This window comes from Gymnoscopelus microlampas (assembly GCF_963454915.1).
Source record: "Gymnoscopelus microlampas genome assembly, chromosome: 4".
In the NCBI taxonomy this organism is placed as follows: Eukaryota; Metazoa; Chordata; class Actinopteri; order Myctophiformes; family Myctophidae; genus Gymnoscopelus; species Gymnoscopelus microlampas.
Genome location: NC_139941.1, coordinates 38316135 through 38339181, shown reverse-complemented (window position 1 = coordinate 38339181; position 23047 = coordinate 38316135). Strand labels below are relative to the sequence as shown.

At 41.9% G+C, this 23047-nt stretch overlaps 1 protein-coding gene across 1 annotated transcript in view; it reads left to right on the top strand.

Moving 5' to 3' along the window:
- The window catches only part of pebp4 (phosphatidylethanolamine binding protein 4), a 59896-nt gene extending 36875 nt beyond the window's left edge, over positions 1-23021 (top strand). Inside the window, exons 5-7 of the mRNA XM_084056335.1 lie at positions 13943-13988; positions 14146-14259; positions 22721-23021. Coding sequence (XP_083912461.1) covers positions 13943-13988; positions 14146-14259; positions 22721-22812 — 252 coding nt within the window. The 3' untranslated portion in view covers positions 22813-23021. The remainder of the gene's footprint in view (positions 1-13942; positions 13989-14145; positions 14260-22720) is intronic.
- The last annotated feature ends 26 nt before the right edge of the window (positions 23022-23047 follow it).

Genomic DNA, 23047 nt, shown 5'->3' with positions numbered 1-23047 from the left:
TGTGCACAACAAACCTTTCTTATTAGATCATTGGTAAAGTCATGAGTGTTCGGATGGAATAATTGTGTGTAGAAAGTTTCACACAGTGCCTATGTTTATTTTAAGATAAATTCCAGTGCATTGAATTCTGTTGAATTTACAGACTCTTTTAGTCTGTACGAAACAGACGTCCGACTTGCATCTCCAGCACATTTGACAGAATATATCTCGTACTTTGTGTCAGGCTTGTAATGTGTCAGTGTGTTATCTTAATTTTCACCCTGCACATTGTCCTGGATATATCACAGTTTACTCTCCAAGAAAACAAGGACAGCCCTGAAAGCATCCTTTAATCCAGTCTGTCATACAGTATAGAGACCATTAAAAAAGAACCGATTGGACCCTCTCCATGCAAACGCACTTTAAAAACCAGTAGCTACACACATTAAGGCGCTTCTTTTAATATGTGCCCCCTTTCTTCACACCCACGACCATTGTGCATAAAATCCTGTTTTTTCTTGAAAAGATTTCTAGTCGCAGCCGCAGACAATGTTCCCCCACACAAGCTGTCGTCTTTGTCATCCCCCCCCACCACCACCACCACCACCACCACCACACCCCCCGCTTCCCGCTCACCACCTCTCTCCCAGTCAGTAAAGCAGGATATTTGGCAGTCGTCCGTAGCCTATATGCGAACTCTGTACAGTTGTCAGTGCCGAGGACAGGTGGGGGTGTCACTGGAGTGTGCCTACTGTACCTGTTCACTTGTACACTCGTCGATCTTGACTAGAGCCCGACCGATATATTGGTTTGGCTGATATGTTGGCCATTATTTGACTTTTTTGACGACAATAAGTAATTGTGCAGCCCATGTGTCCTGATTTTAACAACTTTCAACCTGATGTCCTCAGAAATAAGCTCCCAATGCATAGCGTGCATGTGTCTTGTTGTGAGCTTGTAGATTAGCTGTTTTTGAAAGAAAATTGAATAGGGCTTAAGTGGTTGAATAAAATAAAATGCCCTTTTGATAAATAAAAAAAAATGCAATACATTATTCAAAACATCTGTAATCTATGGTCTAGGACTCCAAAATCAGGATCGGCAGCGGACCCAAAAGATCTATCGGTCAGGCCCTAATCTTTATGGAAATGGAGAGTAAGGGAAAAGAGGGGGGCAGGGAACATAGGGAGAATGAGGGAGGGTGGCTAAGTGAATGAATGGCAGAGATAGAGGGGGGGCTGCTGGGATCGTGGTGATGAAAAACCTTTCCACCGAGGGTTAGCGCTGGGTCTCTGTTTAGGGCATGTTGAAGGGGCGGGAAGCCTGCTGATAAAAACAACTCACTAACAATTACACTAACCTAAAATAGCCCTCGTTTAAATATATAGTGTGCTCGCCAGTTAATTGCACACAAAAACAAAAGACTTCTCAATAGGCTGCCTCCTGTAGCCAATGTATTTCCAGGTATTTTGGCAGGATAATTAAGCATGATTGATATATGAGCACAAAATTGGTAGATATTACCTTGTATGAAACCCAATCTATTGATTATCACTGGTTTGTATTGCAAAGTTGCCAACTTAAAAATAGCACAGATAACTATTTTATTTTGAACCGGCAATTAGAACCATTAACATCTCAATATGTTTGTGATGTGCAAATGCATTGATATCTTACATAATAACATCATTTTAGTCTGTTATAAGTTACGATTCCCTGTGTTATGGTTAATAGTCTGCCCATCATCATTAGAGTAAGTGCTATCACTTTGAAAAGATATGCTTGTTAAAATAATCAAACAGACTTCAACCAACCATTTGGAAAACAAAATTGTCTGTGTTTGTAAGATGTGTGATGATGATGATGATAATTTGCTATTTTTGACAGCAGTGGCAACTAAATCCCCCCCTCTAATGTTGTCAGGAAGTGATGCTTTTGGCAGCTATAAACTGACTCAATATCTGTGAAAGAGGACTGCCAAGCAGTGGTGGAAGAAGTACTCACATTTTTTAATTGAGTAAAAGTATCAATACCACAATGTAGAAATACTCTGTTACAAGTAAAAGTCTGGTATTCAGAATTTACTTCAGTAAAAGTACAAAAGTATTGGCATCAAAATGTACTAAGTACCAAAGGCAAAAAGTTATTATCCTGAATGTTCCATTTCAAGTTTTCAAAATGTATGGCACTCTTTTGAAAATAGCAGCAAGGGCTTGTAGATCAGCTATTTTTTAAATAGCCAAAATAAATATAGAGCGGTTGTGTAGTGGTTGATGTATGTTTAGTAATAAACATCTAAATCTAAAGTAACTAGTAACTAAAGTTTTCAAGTACAATATTTTTCCTCAGAGATGTAGTGAAGTAGAAGTAAAAGTATGTACTTAAGTACAGTACTTGACTAAATGTACTTAGTTACTTTACACCACTGCTGCCAAGAACGTGCATAATATATACGTTATAAACGGGTGTATCATCTGAGCTAAAGGTACCACACTTGCTGCTGCTGTATATTCAAAGACCTTTCTTTGGATTTTGTTCAACTTGTTGTTTATTGCTATAGTTTAGGACTAAAGAACTGTAAAAATCTACTCAGACCTCTGATCTGTACTATTGACCACTATCATAGCCACAAGCTTTGTTGCATTGTGTGTGTATTTTTATGCTACAGTTGGTGAGAAACCTGTTTACATTCCAGGGTTGCTGTATGGTTCACTTCTCTGAATCCAAAGCACTGTATAGATTTCCTTCAGCTGATGAAATTAAAAAGACAGCAATGTGTGTGTGGTGTGCCTTCCAGCAACACGATTTGCCTGCGAGTTCACGATACGGGTTGAGAGGGGAGTTCCTTTGGGGGGGATTAAATAGCTCCCTCTTCTTCCCTCCCTCCTCCCCTGCCCTCCATACTTGCGGAACACAAACAGCTCGCAGGGCTGTACAGTACTTGTACAACATGTTTGCCACTGAGGGTGCTCACAGGTAACAATAAGCCAAGGTCAAAGGTTAAGAGGGATTGTAGAGCTCAAGAATCTTGTGTGTTCCTCTGGCAAAGAGTGTACATGCAGGCATAAGAAACGATGTGCATAGTGTTGTTGCTGGGAGAGGGAGAAAGAGAGAGAGGGAGAGAGAGAGGGGGGGGTTGTCTTGGCTCAGAGTCGAGGGAGGGGATATCAAAAAAGAAAAAGACCATATCTCTGCCCCCGTCAGGCTCTTTGAATGGTAAGGAGATAATCCATTTAATCTCTTAACCCCTTAAGACCGGGAACGCATGTGTTATTTTAGATTTTTAGCCATAACCATTATTTTATTACTTAATTGGGCTATTCAAAAATAGCAGATATACAAGCGTGTATGCTTGTAGATCTGCTATTTTTGAAAAATCTTGGAACATTTTGTGCAAATCTTAATTTTTAACTCAAATCTTTGCTTCTGGAGGTCCCTGAAACAAAATATTTTACAAATGTTCGCTTACAAAAATATATATTCAAAGATTTACAGATTTTCACGTTTTTTCAAAAATAGCCAAAGAAATCTAAAATGACACAGATACTTTCCCGGTCTAAATGGGTTAATCATGCACACTGTATACATACCTGGACCTGTGCCTAAACCCTTGTCCTGATCAGACATATCATGGCCATCTTTTCTGATGTAGCTCCTCTGTATTATATTGTAACCTTACGGAGTAATTCAGTTCATCTGCAGGTCCGTTATATACCCGCTGTTCTCCAGCAGTACGTATATTGCACCCTCGATGCCCTGGTAAAATGAAACCTGGACTCAGCAGCATGCGAAATGGAATGTGGAAATATGTAGATTTCAAAAAACGCAGCTTTTAAAAATCCCTCATTCACACAAATGTATTCAGAGGAGAGGTATAGTGGTTTCATAACGTGCGGTAGCCTACTGTACATTTTTGCACAATATGTTTTTCCACAAAAGTAGGAATTAATAATGAAGATGCTTTTTGGCCTGAAATTGCTATTCAAACAATTATGTACTTAGTTTCTTCCAACAAATGCATTCCACGTTATTGTTTTGCCTCGTAGCAAAGCACCCAAAAGACTAAAACCTTTCATTCCAGCAAAGGCCGCTATTGGTCACAGTCAATAAAAGCATAAAAGCATTTATTTCCCACGTTTGTCAAATTAACAGCGTACTCCATCTCCCATAGGAATCGTAAGGTTCATTAACCTTTCTGTGAAGTGGGACAGGTTTCCAGCAGTTACCATAACCTCTGTCCTGCACCTACCTCAATTATAATAGAAGAATTAAACATCCAGTGATTCAAAACAGTAATGCTGCCTCTTAAATCCCTTTGTACCAGCTCTCAGCTGTTAATGACTACAGACACTGAATGAACCATACAGTTCATCAACAGATACAACCATGTACCAGAAGCAAATCAAATGGCTCCTCTTAACTATTATTATGTCCATACATGAACAGTTTTTGGTTAATGGTTGTTGCTGTTTTTACATTTTTTTATTTGCTGAATTATTCTCCAGCTTCTCAAAAATCAAGTCATGTAATTATTGCCAGTGTTTTCTGAGAATACACTGGCAAGAGTCAGCGCTAGATAACACATCAGCTGGTTTTGTCGTGAAAAATAAAAACAGTTATATAAGTATGAAACTGGGTCACGCATGAGACATTATTGAAATGCTAGTTGTACTGTTGCTGTTAGTTTGTTATCAACAAGTGCAATGCACATAGTTATGTCACTGGTCTCAACGTGGGGGTCTGGGCACCCCAGGGGTCCCTGAGGGAATGCCAGGGGGTCCCCAGCTAAATGATTGATAGTTAAAAACTAAATGGACCCTTATGGGTCTGTAACTCAAGAGAATGTACAAATGTGTAGGAGTTCATTAACACTGAGGATTGGGGTCCCAGAGATAAGAAATCATATCAAATGGGGGTCTGTGGCCTAATGCATTACAAACTGGGGGTCCTTGAAATTTAAAAAGGCTGAGAAAGGTTGAGTTTTTTGTGTTCTCTTGCTTTTTTCTTGATGGTAGCATTTTTTTCTTCCCATTAAAACTGGTGACCATGTTGCGCTGTCCCTAATTTGTGCCCCTGCAGCCAACAGTCACCTCAAAGTCATTCAAGGATAGACTGACCTTGAACTAATTAAGTGTTCAATTACACGCCTGTTGATCTTTTCTAATGTTCCAATTACTAGATTACTAGATTAATTGTGTGGGCACAGAGTTCGTTCCCTTGTCCACCTACTCGCCCTCCTTCATCATTATCATCATCCTCTCACACGTTTCCCTTTGTCTGCTCTGCTGTGCCCTGCAGTGCCGATAGGTTTCAGGTTCCTTCCCTTTTCGACTGTCATCGTTTATACTTCAAAGATGATTTTAATTCTTTACCATTGACTCTTTTAATAAGCCTAATCTTCCACCTCTTCTCCACCCCCTCACATCTCCAACATCTTCCTCTGTGTTCATCAAAACCCCTACAAGTGTTATGCAGTTTTTACAGACGTACAGCTTCATTATAATCCACTCATCCCTACGACTATGCATGTGAAGTCTTTAGGCCTGGATGCAGCTGTAACCATGGAGCGGTGTGATGCCGTGTGTGTGTGTGTGTGTGTGTGTGTGTGTGTGTGTGTGTGTGTGTGTGTGTGTGTGTGTGTGTGTGTGTGTGTGTGTGTGTGTGTGTGTGTGTGTGTGTGTGTGTGTGTGTGTGTGTGTGTGTGTGTGTGTGTGTGTGTGTGTGTGCGCGCGCGCGCGTGCGGGAACGAGTGAGCGCGCACACGTGTGTGTGTCTCCTGGTACTTTAGGCAAGCTCAGGTTGGGATTTTCCACTGCCACCCCCGTCAGTGGGAAGCCCTATATGGGGACATGTCGTCTCCTTGTTTGCTTGTTGTGCTGATGAAGCAGGGGGGGAGTGGGCAGCCTTGGTCAGGTTCCAGGATTCCCTCCAAATGAGTCAGCCAGCCCCCACTCTACAGACTGTTACCTTGGGAACTCAGACTGGGGCTTCCCTCAACAGTACTAAAGTACAGACTCATCAACACACACATACTGTACACAGGCACTAATACATTCACGGCTGGAGCTCTACGGGCCTTGTTGCAAGGCCCCATGGTTAGAGTGAATCAGCTCATCAATATCCTCTCACTTTAGCTCATATTCTACCCCGCTGCTCTATATGGGAGCCAGTGGACTGTGCCGCTAAGTCCACCGTCTTAACCCATATTTGTGCGGCTAATGTATGCAGATTAGACATAATAGATGAGTGTGATAATGAGTTTGGGTGGGTAGTTTCTTAAGTCAGTGGTTTGAGTAATAGTATGATGGCCTACTAATGAGCATGACCAAAGGAGTGTGTGGTCCTGGTGGACTGTAGTGTGTCGGCTAGTGTCAGTGATGGCTGGAGTTCACTTAATAACTGGACTGTTTGTGTTTCTCTAACTCAGTTCATTACCACGGCCAAATGAGTTTCTTTATCACAGCCATTAGGCCAGTAGGGAACTTGTTAAGTTAATTTGTTGATGCACTGGAGCAGATCTAGAGTGGCTCTCCCCCACTGCCCCTCACCCTGTCCTGCTTGAAACCATTCCACCGAGCAAGTTCGCATGATCGCCTCTTGCCAAGACGCAGTAAAATACCTCAGTGTTCATTTAACTCTGTACCCATGTACACACACCTGTTAGGGTCCATTTGGTTACATTTGTACACTCTAGTTACAAATTGATAAATTAGGATTTTACCGTGTAGACTGCTTTATCAGCCAATGGCTGTTCAGTGAACTCCACCAGGTCACTAAAATAATGATTTTGTTTTGTTTTTTCCCCCTCTGATTGTCCATTTGGCATACAGTGCTGTGTCTGTACATTGGGTGTAAGGAAATAAAACGCTATACTGGTAATACAGCTAAAATAAATACATAAAATAATACAATTCATTAAACAGATGTCACAGATGTTTTATAAGAGATTTTCTTAACCGATTCTCTAAACTTAGCGTAAAGGTCATTCAAATCAGATACTTTGATAAATTGCAATGAGATGGTTTATAGCCAGTTAGCCACAAATCTGTAGCATAACACTAACAAAGCATGTACAGTATACATTCTTATAGTGTTTTACTTTATAAGCAAAGGAGAAAGTGTTACCTTAAACTACATCATTCAAATATATTATTCTCTACTCCTATACAGCAGTTAATGATTTATGGTGATGTGATTATATGCATATATATATTTTTACTGGGCACTGAGTTCACTTTGAGGGGGGTAAAAAAGGAAAAGTATTTATCCTGTAAACTGTGACATTCCTTATGAGATACAGTCTATTAATCCACAATAACCCTGCAAATGAATGGGCTGATTACTGAGGCGAAGATGAGGAGGCAGTCATAGGCGCTTGGCTTGAGTGGAAGAGGAGCGAGCGGAGGAGGGGGGTGGTGGTGGGGGCTGGCTGTGGTTGTACACGTCCAGCCTCAGAATAGAGCTGTGAACACCATCTGTCATGCTCTCTCTCCCCGTCTGTTAGCCTGACTGCAAGTGAAAGGGAGAATGATGCTCTCAGAAATGCATTAGAAGGACGTGGGTGCTGATTGTCGTAGGTGTGGGTTTACAGGGTGCGTGAACGAAACGGTGGGGAGGGGGGGGGGGGGGTGCATTCAAGGAGGGGGCCGATGAGTAACTGTACTGCTGACAAAGGGAAGCACTCACCCACACAGGCAAGGAGCAGGTCGGTTGGGCAAGTCGGTATTCCTGATACCACCCCCTCCAACCAAGGCCTCTCCATCGGCCAGCCACCCTGCCTCCTACCTGAGGGGTCTTTTCTGAGGATTCCTACTGTAGCTGAGCAGTTATGTACAAAATACAAACACATGCACGCACGGGCCTGCGCACACATGCACGCACACACACACACACACACATACACACACACACACACACACACACACACACACACACACACACACACACACACACACACACACACACACACACACACACACACACACACACACACACACACACACACAAGCACGCGTGCACGCACGCGCGCGCGCACACACACACACACACCTTTTTTTCAATCTAACTGTACGTCAAGCCAAGTGGCATCGTACTCATGCTCCTCTTGACACTCTTTTGACAGATATTACACTTGATAATTTAGGAGACACTTATCCAGAGCGACGATGTGCAAGGTAAGCACCATGAACCTTAGTCAACAAACCATAGGGAAAGAGAAAGCTCTAATAAAAGACATTTTATAGTGAGCAGTGAGGACCGGTATACATATCAGGCACATGGTGGTGCAGTGGTTAGTACTGTTGCCTCATAGCAAGAAGGTCCTGATTTTGAACCCCGGTAGGGGTGGCCTTTCTGTGTGCCGTTTGGGATCTCTTGGTCAGTGGTTCTCAAGGTCAAGGACCCTCAAAATTATATGTATTTGCTGCGGACCCCCCATCTCAAAAATGTTTTGTGCCAGGGATTTTTCAAAAATAGCAGATCGTGTGCCACTCTATGAGCTTGTATATCTGCTATTTTTGAATAGCCAAAGTATAAAATATGGTTAAAGTGGTTAAAATGATTGTGAAGCTATATTAAAACATTTAGCTGGGGACCCCCTGGTACCCCCTAAGGACCCCTGGGCAACATAGCTACAGTAATTGTATTTGTTGGAGCGCCCGGTCGAGCCAGAGGCACCATAGACGTAGAGCAATCGAACCCTAGTGTCTATGGTGGTAGTATGGTGGGCGAGTGGGAATTTCACTCCTATTTTGCAGAGCATACTATTTGATGTAAAACATGTCATTAAGAATTACTTGATTATAACTTTGTAATTCTAATAGGCATAAAGAGAAACTACAACCATTGTTAGTGATTTAGCGATACTCACAAATAACCAGGTGGCCTGTGTATCAATAGTGTATTTCCCCTTTATTGAACAACCATATGATGTCTAGAATGTCTTGCCTCGATGCTTTTGACTTTTCTAACCTTGCACTCAGAGTAGCTTCTTATCTGATGATGTCATTGATCAAAGATTAGCTTCCATCAATGCCCTATGTGGCTTTTGAATCCCCCTTACAAAGCTGTCATGGATTTGCAATATGGAAACCTGCCCTGTGTTTCAAACAGCCATTACATGTACACATACAACACATTGCACCTGACACTAATTCATTTAAATATTAAGTTATTAGGCCTGAAGTTATTAGGTTGTACTAAATACAACCACCCCAATTGTATAAGTTATATTGTATTAACATGATCTACCATACAGATTGAACAAAATTACATTTTATTCATTAAAAAAAGTTTCATAGTGAAGCTTTCATTTTTTAATAGAATCAGAGAAAGTGAGGTGAAATTAAAGACCAAAAGTGAGATTTCAAACAGCAGGAAAAAAACGCTTTTTGATCAAACTTTGAAATTGCTTAATCTTCACTCCCCCTCTTATTTTAAATACAGTTAACACAGCCAAACCCTTTCATCCACCTGAAGGCCAAATTGTCTCACACTCCATGCAATGTCCCCATCTGCAGTTGCCCACAGGGAGTCCCGCCTACCATGTGACAATCAAAATGTCCCAGTGAGAATGTCTTCCAGATGAGTGTGATCAAGTCCCCACAGAACCTCAGTGTCTCTGACCTGAACTACTCTTCCCTATTTTCTCCTTTGGAATGAAAAACAGGTAATCAAACTAATCGATTTAACCACTTGAACCTCAACATCCCTATTCTGGGGGGAACATTCACCAAAAATAGCAGATAGACAAGCGTTGTGAGCATTGTACATGAGCTTGTATGTGAGCTGGTATAGAAACACTGTTTCTCAGACAGAGTCAGGTGTACCTACAGTATCATATCGTCGCTGTCGAGTTTTTATTTTATTTGACACAAATTTAAAAATTGTGATAATAGCTGATCTACAAGCTCACTTGTAGATCGTTGTGAGCTTGTAGATTGGATATTTTCACTACTTAAGTGCAGTGGTTCTCAACATATTCAAGGTTGTGACCCCCCAAAATAATAATATTTGAACTGGGGACCCCCCACCCTGATAAGCTCTTGGGATATGTAGGGGTTGAGGCATTCAATTTAGTTTGACTCAGTTCCACAGATAAATATTGTGAAAATAGCTTGTAGATCGGCTATTTTCAAAACTTTTGCCTCTCTTATATTATTTGACAATTTGGACAATGTTTCACCAGATTACGTTTGGTGCTGTAATGGTCTTTTTTGAGGTATTAAAAGGTCTTAAAGGTCCTTAAATTGTCATCTGGGGACCCCCCCCCCTTAAGAAATCATGTGGGGACCCGACCCACAGGTTAAGAACCACTGCTTTAGTGGACACTCTTGTATGATTAAGTAGAGCATAAATGTAAAAACATAGAAAGTAGAAAGATGGAGATGCTAGGTTTCCACCTGACAGCAACCACATGGTACAGTATATGATTGAAATTCCACGATTGCATTGTTTACAGGTCTTTTCACCCTGTACGGAAATAATATTAAAAGGCCAGCGAGTTTCATTAGGACCGAGCGAGAGCAGAGCTTTAAGACATGATGGTGAGAAATGTGAGTGCATGTGGAAGCTGAAATGTTGACTACCTGTTGCTATGGCGATGAGTTTGGATCCTGCAGGCTTTAGGACTCTGGCTATTCTAAATAAAGACTTTCTCGCTGATCTGTGGATGCAGCCACAAGTACACAAGTATCAGAAACTAATCCTCACATTGTTATCAGCCTGTGAGGTCTGTTATGGTCTGATAACGAGTTAGAGTTACTGTAAAGTATATATTTTACTATTACTACACTACACTCTTCTTGCAAAGATATCATGTGCATCTGTATACATATCAAATTATTAATTATCATCCAAGTCATACAGCACCAGTTGTGAAAGCAGACCTCCATTGACACAAGTGTGCTCATGCACGCAGTAAAATTATCAGTGTTAATTTATACATTTGTAAAACACTGAAGATTTTACAAATGTCATGTCTGTATTTCACAGGCTGTTGATCTGCAATTAAAGGGTCAGCCCCCCCCCCCTTTAGTTGATAGAGCCCTCCCCCTATTGTCCTACTCTATTTCAGTGAATTGCAACCTTTTTAATTTCAAGGACCCCCAGTTTTGATATGCATTAGGCCATGGATCCCTTTTTGATATGGTTTGTATCTCTGGGAACACAATCTACTCTGTACAATTCTCAGTGCACTCAGAGATTGTACAAATGTTTTGCAAAGCAAAAGAAACTTTTTTTCTCACATTTTCAGTAGGGTCCTCTCTCTGCCTATGGAAGGATAGAATGATCATTTCATCTTAGCAGAAGTATTCAACAAAAACAGATTTTGAGGTGTAAACGTACATTTTTGAATGTACAGTATTTTCCTTCTGCTGTCTAAAGTTTAGATGACAGCTAATTTAAATTTAGATGAATTGTATCTCTATGTTATTGGTCACAAATTAACGTCAGCAGCCTATGCTAGTATAAGTGTTTCTAGCTAGAATATGGGATTTTATCATGGCTGGCCGATCGGGGGCAATTGTAACACAGTGACCGGGGTCAATTGTAACAATGTGTTTCAATGCAAGCAGATTTTTTTGCCTGGGATTACCTACTTTTATATTAGTAGTCAAAACATAAAGTGGGCTGTTATAGCGCCACCATGAGGCCGATTTGAAAAATGTAGGGTGGCATTTCTTCCTTGGCCTAGTCACTGTGGGAATGTGCATGCAAAGTTTCAAGGCAATGGAACGCTGCGTTCATGTTTTAGGCATTTTGTTCAAAACGGGCCACTCCTGCAAACTTTGGAAGCCAATCTTAGCCAATCAGGATGGAATATAAAAAATCCAATCACATGACTATAGAGATGTGTAGGTATTTGCGTGATGTTTGGCCAAAAATTTTAGGAGTAGCAAAAATTGGCCTCCTGGTGGCGCAATAACAGGCCGATGTGAAAAAGTTGGGGCAGAGGTTCTGCTCTGGCCTCCAGGGAGTGTGCGTGTTTCACGGCGATCAGTCCAACGGTGCCGGAGATTAGCTGCTCACAGACGGAAAGACACACACACACACACACACACACACACACACACACACACACACACACACACACACACAAGGACGGACAGTGGCGAAAACATAGTCTCGGCCAAGCCTTCGGCCTGGCGGAGACATCCAGTATAGAGTTACCTTTTGCATATCTTAACTGCTTTCTAGGGTTAGTGATGAGAAAGTGAAGCTGCATAATTTCTAATGGGAAATGTAACATGTTTCAGTTGTCCTCTGTGATATTTCATTGCACTCTGTCATCATGAAATTGTAAAGTCAGAGAAAGAATGGAAAGGGATGAGATGACGATATGGTGTCCTATGGATTTCGGTTGTCCTCCTGGTGAGCTGTCTTTTAGTGCTATACCTTTGGCACCCTGTAGGGGGAGCCTGTGTGTGGAGTAAAGAGGACATACATAGACTAGTGATGAGACCAAATGCAATGGATGGGATGGGATGGGGACTTCCGTTCCTATGTCAAGTGAGTTTTGGGCACTTTCACAGAAAACATATTTAGTCCTTTCCCTCCCACTCAAGGATGCTGTGTTAGTACAGTAAGCAATTGAGCCTATTAAGCAAACATTCCAGTGTGCTATTTGCAGTGAACTGCCTGACCATATGGTTCATGGGGATATTGGGAGTTTAACTTGACAAATATATCGTAGAGCATGTGCACGAAAATTATTCTACCTTCATACCAGGCCTACATGATCCCTGTTTCTAGGCAACAGGAAGTTAATATACAATTAATAATATGGGAATTTGCTACCTGGGAATCCAATCACTGACTTAATTTGCCTGGGAATTGTCTTTGTCTCCAGATATTAAATATTGCAGATCCTTTACATAGCAAGCACTGACACATTTAAGCCACAATCTTTTGATAGGAGTCTGGCGCACTGTGGGGTCTTAAGTCAAGCTTCGTGTAAGCCAGGCTATTCAAGCATCTGGTGACAAATGATGGCCCTCTCCCAGTCATTGGCTTGGCCTCACTATTTTACTATCACTCTACATACTAGAATCCCTTAGCATGACAAATTATGATGAAGTCCACCCCAGTGGAATTGAATACAGGGTTAGACAGAGAAAAAGGAATACACCAGTACAAGGAAAGCCAGGAATTAAATGGCTTCTCCGGCCTCACTTCCAGGGGGGGATAAAAAGATTGAAGATAGGACCTAAATTTGTGCTCAGAGAATTTAGGGCTGTGGGAATTTTCAGCCGAGGGTATGGTGGGATGGTGAAACTTAGAGGTTTAACCCACAGAGGAATCCTGAAAAGAGGTTTGGTCTAGCAATAAGGATCCAATGGGGTTGTCGTGAATATCAAAAAAGCCCACTGTATTTTCTTTTGTTTGAAAAAACAGACAAAAAATAAGACTATGAAAGACCCCACTTTACTAGTTGCTGGTAGCCTGCTGCTCCTTACGCCCAATCAGACCATAGCACTTTAAACGAAAGACAATTGGCATCTTTAAGCCTGATTTATACTTTGTACAATGTCCCGTGCCAAAAGTAGCCGATCTACAAGCACACAATGTGATGCAACACGTGATGTGTTGCGACGTGTTGTGAGAGCTTGTAGAGCTGATATTTCAGCACAAGACAGCGTTGTACAACAGAGTATGAATTTGGCAGTAGAGTGCCATCCTCTCACTGGTAGGGCTACAAATGAAAAATGATTAGTGCCAGAATTGTATTTGTGTGTATGTGTGTGCACCACACCTGTGCAAGCATGCGATGCGTGCGTGTGTGTTGGACTGACAAATATTTAGACATTCTTAGAGCCCCACACTAGCAGTGTTAATAACTTTAACCTTCACTTATAATGTCCTCTATAAGTGAAGAGTCTGGACTGACTCAGTTGGAATTGGAATCCTATTCTACATCTCATCGCCGCTTCAGCTCTAACTGACCCTGTTTCTGAACCAACAGGGTGATGGACTAAGGAGAGGAGAATTGAAAGGCTCCACACTGTCTGGTAAGTACTGTAATATACATGGTGTCCTCGTCATATTTGATATGTGCATGAATGTATGCAAAGTGTGTACTATATAATTACATACACACATATACATACAAGTTAGGTAGCTTTGGTTATAACGCTTCAATAGATTTTTCTTTGTTTCTTCAATCAGAATATGCCCGCCCAACTCCTCCTCAAAGATCTGGTTTTCATCGTTACCAGTTCATGTTGTTTGAGCAGCCAGAGCGAAAACTGTTACTCACCAAAGATGAGAAGTCATCACTGGGTAAGAAGTATAGTCACTCACACCTTCACACACTGTTGTTGGCCACCACTTCATTGCTATCGGTCTGTGATACATACACAATCACAATCAACAGTTTGCTGTGATACTTGATCCATAAGACAAAATTCCTGGCACTTAACATAGCCTAGGCCCTAGCGCACAGTTATGCAAGAAAGTATACATTAGCCTTATGATCAGCTTCAAATAATATGATTTGTTATTTTTGTTCATGTGTCCACAAATAATTATGAGCACTTAAAGCGTTTTGAGTTTCTGAAGCCCATTCTCACAGTGGTTGTACTCTATAAGTCTATATTTAAATCCAATTTATACTTCGTCGTACAATGGTGTCGCTGGCAGACACAAACTGATTTCACATTGAAGCTTTAATGATGTTAGTGAGTCAATCTATTGCAGCACCGATACGCTGCAGGGTCATACTCAAGTATTGTGAGGCTCCCACGCACACCTGACTGCTGTTATCCCCTCTACCAAAACATAAAATCTACTACTATCATGTCATCACGCATGACTACAGTATTTTAATTTTCGCCACTTTCTGAGACATTTCATTCTGAATATTACCATTTACATTACTGGCATTGCTATATCCTCAAGATAGTCTCACAAAATACGACCTTGTCTTTCTTGCAAAGTTTTCTGTTTTGTTATTTGTTTCTTTACCAAGTTTTCCCATTTACGTCTGTCTGGAAATGCTCATGAGATACGTAGGTGACTACACTTGCAGATACCTTGCAGGGGGTGGGGGTGTTGGTCTGTCGGCTCCACTCAGGGTCAACCGCCAGCAATTTGAGAGATCAGGGAGGTCTGACAAGCTGCCGGTCTCTGGCTGTTTGTAGTTTTCCGATGGCATTGTCAGTAAACAATCCAGACATATTAGGTTGAGGGCTGTTTGATGTTGAGCTGTTCAGATTCTTTTTTAGCCATTTATTCATCCAAACTCAAATTCGGGGGAGGTTGAGATGAGCAGCTACCTCACCATCAAGGTATGCACTGTGTCGGAAGTAGTTAAGATACAGGAATGACAGCATGAATAATACTCTGCTGTTTAGAATATTTAAAAAGAATTTGTGCATATCATATTGAGTTACTGTGTTTTTGTTGTACTGATTGTGTGCTTAGCAGCGGTTGACCACACTTCCCAAATATGTGCATTTGACTGTATCCACCCAGTTTTAATCCACTATACTGTGTACAGTATGAGTTCAATTCCCTCTGGATCACTTCCTCTCTCCTGCCAACTGCTTGCAAAGGGGAAATTAAATAAAGAAATATTGGATAATCAACTGTTTCATATAATGGACAAAACTGGACTACAGCAACCAAATGTATTCAACATGGCCAATAGTGTGTCTGTGCATGCGTGGATGTACTGTATGTGTGTGAGAATACTGTACAGAATTAGTTAATTAAGTATAAGTATGAGTGTTCATTTAACTTAAATTAAGTGTTAAATTAACACACATGATTTTACTGTGTAGAATCCTTGTCACGAGTGATGACTGTAAATGTTTTCGTGGGTTCACCTGTTATAAGACCTCCACGTGGCCATTTGAAATGTATTCCTGCATAGATAAGTGGAATGGAAGGAATCCCATGTCTCCCCAACTCCCCTGTTAAGTAGGTTCACTTATTAACGTCTGTCCCCCCTCCATGTGGTATGACACAGACAGGCATTATTCATAGCCCATGACATTAATTGATGTGATTTGCGAAGGGAAAGCATTTAGCCGTGGGTGGGAGACTCCTAATGATCGTTTTCCACTTCCAGTGGCGCAGTCGTTGACTCAATTTCACAGCAGATTTGTTTGTCTTTTTCTTTTCATCTTTGACCATCACTTGAGTAATAAAGGGCCATTGAGAGGTTGAGCAGAGATGTTGAGAGGAACTGCTGCGGGAGGCGGTGATGGCTCCTGTGTTAAGGTTATGAAATGTGGGTCATGATGGAACTATTGAAGACAGCTGGTTGCTACACAGGGATCTGCAGGGGGCTGTGCTCCTGGCACATGGGCATAGGGGTGTGAACATTGGGAATGCCCCTTCTCTCTGGCTCAGGAAGGCTGTCCCTGCCTGAGTGTGCCCCCGTTGCCAGGGTTGAGGGCCGGCGTGGGCATGCCGGGCCACCGATGCCACTTTTCAGCCAGTTGGCGAGACAAGCACTGGTGTCCTGCTGCTGTTAGACTGCCACTGGAGAAAATGTCAGGGCAGGAAACAGTGGGTCTGATAGGATCCAAAGGACAGTCCGTCTCCGGATTCCTGTTTTTAACCCCAACATTGCGCATGAGGTCTAATTTATTATAATTTTTTCATTCAAGATTTATTTATTTTTTCGAAATTACATTGAGTAATTAAACTAATTTGCAGTGTCGTCGAGTAATACAATACGGTGCAATTCAACATCACAGTTGAAAAATACATTACATCTGGGAATTGGAAAATAAAAAGCATGTGAGATATAAAAGTTATAAATAGAATGAAAAAAAATCTAAAAACAATTACAAATTGTGGTGACCTGTTTGGTCACCAGAGTTCTAAAACGACTCAAGAGATAATTTCAATGAAGTCTGCAGGTCATTCCATGTGGTAGGACCACAGAAGCTAAAAGCAGATCTACCAATTTCATTTTCATCAGGTAATGTTTAGCAAAAGATGCATGGCAATATACAGTATTTATCAGTATTTTTGATTTATTTTTAAAAATTGAGTGGCCAGTTATTTTCAGCCCTTGTTTCTCCCAACTCCATACACATTTCTGTGTTGCCGCTGCTGTTGTTTCCTACTGGCTCACCTGCCAGCAGGGGCGCAGCCATGGGTGGGCCTGGGTGGGCCGTGGCCCACCCACATAGAGAGCTGGCCCACCCAATCGATTTTGCAAAAAAAAACAAATGTGGGCATTTTTTATTTTTTTATAATATTTTTTTGGATAAAAAATCAGTAAAATCAGGCAAAAATAACATAAAATAAATAACATAACCCTAACCCAACCCTAACCCTAAACCTAAAACCAAAATAAAGTAACAAAAAAAACGCCCAATATTCACGCGCGCGCACAGGTTGGGGATGCGTGCCCACCCGCTCCTGCTCAGGCCCAGCCTATACTAGCGTTCTGGCTGCGCCACTGCCTGCCAGTGAGGAGCCACCACTGGGAGGACATAGCGTCTCCGTCCTACTCCTCCCGTTCAGCGTCCCCCCCAGGCGCCGACCCAGCGCGTAAGAGTATGTGTAGCAACAAAGAACACCCTCTCCGCCCGTATTCCCTCCCCTAAACTCGGCCAATTGTTTTCATATAGAGCTCGGTTTGGCCCAGCGTCTACGTGCCATAGGGTAGATGCTTAGCCAACCCGAATGCACTACGGCAGATTCAAACCCCTAGACTCTGTAGTGGTGGCCAGGTATGACCCGAGTGCCCAAATTGATTCTTTAATGGTGTTTTTTTGCTTTATTTAAGCAGGACAGTGAAGAGAGACAGGAAAGGGAAGGCAGAGGAGGGATGGCGGGACCATGTCCTGAGGCAGGAATCACACTGAAATTGTGCACATTGCAGTTGTGGTTGACGTGTTAACAGTGGGTCACCAGGTTGCCCCCCCCCCCCCCCCCCCCACGCACGCACGCACGCACGCACACACGCACGCACGCACGCACACACACACACACACACACACACACACACACACACACACACACACACACACACACTCACACATTCCTTCCTTTTTAAATTAGGTAGGATGGACGTGACCATCACATTGTGTGAATGAATGGATTTCTCCCACCCCCTCTCGCTTTCTCTCCGTCTCTGTCTGTCTGTCTGTCTGTCTGTCTGTCTGTCTGTCTGTCTGTCTCTCTGTCTCTCTGTCTCTCTGTCTCTGTCTCTGTCTCTCTCTCTCTCTCTCTCTCTCTCCCTCCCTCTCCCTCTCCCTCTCTCTCTCTCTCTCTCGCTCAGTAGTTGGACTACTGTAGCTGCTGGGTGATGCTGCATGCTCCTCATTCAGGCTCCCTACAACTCCTATTGCCAGCTCAGCACACTCCACAATAATTGAAGCCATTTGCAATGTTGCACTGTGGTAATGGGCAGATCCATGTCTCCCACCCACCCACTGCCTCTGCCATTAATCAGAGCTGCATGAAGTCAGGAGAGGCAGGAGCTTGGATGCTGCAACAGGCCTGAGCTTCAGCCAGGAACTACAGTAGCTGCCTTGAAGGGGATCTTTGACATGATTTCTCTGCACTTGTATTTTCTTTTCTCTTTTTCTTCTCACTGCTGAAAAAAAAAATCACCATTTGTCCTTCTTTGGTTCCCCGCTTGAACTGGGCTTGTTAACTTTTGTTAGCTGTCTTAACAGCATACAGTACTTTACTGTGTGGAATTTAGGCCAGTTAACCTACCTTTTCCTTCATGTTGTGGTTTTCAGTTCTCATCAACAGCATGTGATTTCATTGATGATAGCTAGTTGTCTCCGCCAGGCCGAAGGCATGGTGGAGAGTATGTTTTCGTTCCGTTTTTCGCTGTGTGTCCAAGCTAACATTGGTCAAGCTTCACGTGACACGTGACAATATGTTGAAAGGGTGTGCTTTGATTTGCTAGCGAGACGCATGACGAAATACATACCTATAAATAGGTGAGTCACTTCGAAACATTGCATTGCATGTTTCGAAGTGACATCAGTGCCATCAGCCAAGCTAACATTTAGTCAGGAGATATTAGCAGAAAAAGTTCCAATCTTGGAATAAATTCCTTACCAAAAATCCTGCTGCTGGCGGAGACTTGTGCTCGTGCATTTTCTAGTTAGATATTTATTCGACAGTTATAACAACTAATCGCATTCTTAAGCTGCAGACACGTCGTGGTTCAAAGAAGGAAGGAAAAGAACCAATGTAAAATTCTACATTCAAAGATATTAATTAAACTTTTTACATGGAGTCCCCAGGCATGGCGAGAGCTTTTACCGTGGCATCAATGTAGGCCGGTGTGTAGGTGGTGGGCTGTGAGTTTAGGCAGGCCACCGAGTGATATCATCAATATTACATGAACAGGCTATGTGAAAGCTCTCACTCTGAAGTACTGTTCTGACTTCATTGTGATTCAGAGGACAGCCAGGTCTGGGGAATTCACAGGAGTGGTTAAATTGGGGCGCCTCCCACACTGCCAAGAGTGCCAGTTCTGTGCCACCTCACAGGAGCCTCACTTTTCCTGCAGCATCCAGGCGGAGGAGCCAAAGAGAGGGAGGAAGGCCTTTAGCATCGTCCCCAGGTCCTACGGTATCTGTCCTTTCCATGAGCAGGCAGATTGGAGAGGTGGAAACATGTCTCTCCGTGCTAAAAACAGACATCAACCTATTTTAAGGTTATTTGTAAGCTTAGGCGTTTGCAGAATACCAGCCCTGCCTGGGTGACAACACAAGCTATTGTCAATTTTCTTGGTTTTGGCCTGCAGCCAATGATAATGTTACACAACTTTAGACAAGTCTATTCATGTGGCTACTTTATGGGCCCTGCTTCATTTTGAGTGATAGTAATTTCACCAAATCAGTCTTACTGTAGTATACAGCAATATTGTCAATTATGGAAAACATTTGAGCTTAGAGTACAAGAATGTCAGTACAACCCATTGTAACTTTGATCAGGAAAAGCAGATGACCAATGTCAAATAATGCCCCCATTACCTCCACTAAAGTTAAATCCATCACACAATCAATTCCCTTATATATTTAAATGTTGCTGTCCCCTGGCCTAGCCTGATTCCTGGTCAAGCGCTCACTAGAATGCAGCTTCTTGCTCTGGTCACCCAGGAGAGGGTGGGGATGTGCAGAGGTGGGACATTATCTTCGCGGAGCATAGGCCAGAGGGGCCATGGCCTATCATAAAGGCAGGTCACATAACTCCATTCCCCCCCGCTTGATTTTCACAGCCTTGTCTGCAGGCTATCCTCATTCACAGTGAGAACAATTGGAAAGATTCAGGTACCCCTCGACTTCGACCTATTATTCATCAACGTCCACAGCTGAGCTCAGAACACAGCTTGACCTTGCGGCCACTCAGGCACACCGTGTCAGTTTCTTTTAGGCTAAAGATGGAGGTCGAATCACCATGGAAATGTTCAGGTAGATGTTAGGTTTATACAGCACCCTCTGCTTTGCAGGTAGTTTAAATGCCAAGGACTTAGGACCCTGTTTAATTACGCTCTAATGCAGTAATTGACCTGTCAAGAAATAGCAGATTTTCCAGACGGTCTCCTGTGAGATTCAGCAGGGATGTGATCAGAAATATAAATGCAGAGAACCCCCTCCCCCCTCTCTCTCTCCCCCCTGAAAAATCACACCCCTACACAAGGTATTTAATCTCAAACATATATGAGCCTTTTTGAAAAATGTTGTGTAGCATCGGGAGGTGATAATGCTGGGTGTATGGTACCAGGAGAGTATCTTTCTCCTCCCAGATCTCCTTCGCGCTGCTGGAGGATGTAGGAATCGTGGCTCCCTGATGGCAAAAACAGCCATGGAGAAGTCCTGTAAAGCAGCTGCACTGAGAGGTCAACAGGAGTGATGTTTCTATCCAGTCACAGCTAAGCTAGACCCCTCACTGTGGAACTGTTCCCTCTGCAGATTTGGATCTTTTCAATAGTTGGCTCTCATTTCAAAAGATTAATTTCCTACACTATCCTACAGCAGCTGTTAATGCAGTTATGCTGCACAAGGAAATACCAGATCATCCAGTGATTTTTTTTTTGTTAAATGAATTCTGCAACCTTCCCGTACAATAGAGAGTATAGGATATTGTCTTATATGCATGGCCAAATACTGTATTTGAAAAAAAGAAACACACACACACACACACACACACACACACACACACACACACACACACACACACACACACACACACACACACACACACACACACACACACACACACACACACACACACACACACACACACACACACACACACACACACACACACACACACACATACATACATACATACATACATACATACATACATACATACACAACCACTCACTCACTCACTCACTCACCCACCCACTCACCAGGATTCCTTGAAGTTCACAGTTTTAAAGCACACAAGGTTTTGTCTTGGAATGCCGATAATGAATTTGTCTTAAAGCGAGTGGGGAGCTGCAGGGAACGGGGTGCTTGTCAAAATCTATGAAGTGATATTGTCATACCAGCCGGATGGCCGTCTGGTGTTTGTTTAAAAGGGGAGGGGAAAAAAACAGTCCAGGCGACTGAATCATATCTTCTTGCCAATAAGTCCTTGCGTTCCCACCTCCATCGCTCCATCGTTACAGCAACATGTTTTATTTTCAGCAGTGCTGTTCTCAGTGACTCACATCCCCAAGCCGCGTGCTGCTCCGTTCGGCCTCCTACCCCCTTAAACACAGACCAAGTGGTCATTAGAAATGCACTTGAGATGCATTCAGTAATTGCACTCACAACATACTAAATATATCTAGTCAAATGTGATGGCGTGTTTAGGGAGACAGGTTAGATTGTTTCTAATAAGACACGTTTATTTTTAATGACCAGAAAATGAATAGAATTTGTTTTCTCCTTCATTCTTAATTCTTTTCAATTATATGCAAAAGCGGTACTCGAGAGTTTAAAAAAAACCTTGGTTTAACCTCATTGGTAAGACTTTATAAAAAGAAATATATAAAAAAGTCGGGTCTATAATGCATGATAATGCACCTAAAAGGCATTATAATACTTGTTAGAAATGTTTACAATTATGCATAACAACTTACAGTATAACAAGGTTTATGAAGTATAAGTGCTGGTCATCATGCATTATAAACTTTGGAACTGTGGAAAAGTGGAACAGCACATTATAACTACCAGGTAACACTTGACTTAAAGGTCAGGACTATAATGCATTATAATCACATTTATTATGCATTATAATGCATCATAATGCATTATAATACACTTATATTGCTCCAAAACACTCGTTATAGATGTTTATAATTATGCATAACAATTATAATAAAGACACTTTATAACAAACTAAGTTACGGTAGTTATAATGTGTTCTTCCACTGAGCTTATAATGCATTATGACCAGCACTTATAATACGTTATAAATGTTCTTATAAGTTGTCATACATGATTATAAATATTGTTAGTGTTATAAGTGTTAATGTCTTATAAGTGCATTATAAATGTGATTATAATGCATTATAGATGTGTTACCAAATCATTTAAAAGAAGTCCTCTCCCGTCACTATGTATTTTATTTTATTTTAATCGTTTTTTAACCGGGTAAGTTAATTGAGAACCAGTTCTTACAATAACGACCTGGGACACATGGCAAAAAGACTAAACAAAATAACAATAAAACATAATTATAATTATAAAATGTATTAAAAAATAAATGTAATCTATTTAAAAGGACATATCTCTGTGACATTATGTTATGCTAGGTAATTGGGACCCACGAGCCTTCATTGAAAAGTTTGACCTGGGAGTGCCAGTGGCTTCCGTGCAGTTCCTCAGCCAGAACCACAAAGACTGACGAGGATTCTCAACGTGGTTTGCGTCATCACCTCGTCATTACCTCGTCATTACCTCGTCATTACCTCTTAAGGCGAAAGGAGCCAATTCATAACTGTGCTGCTTAAGTAGTAGTATGGTAGATATCACATATGGGGGTATGATGGGAATGTTATTATTCATGATAAATAATTCTATGCACTTGATCTGAAATAAATTGTTGCTTGAATGCGTCTTAATCTGTCGACTCGTTACTT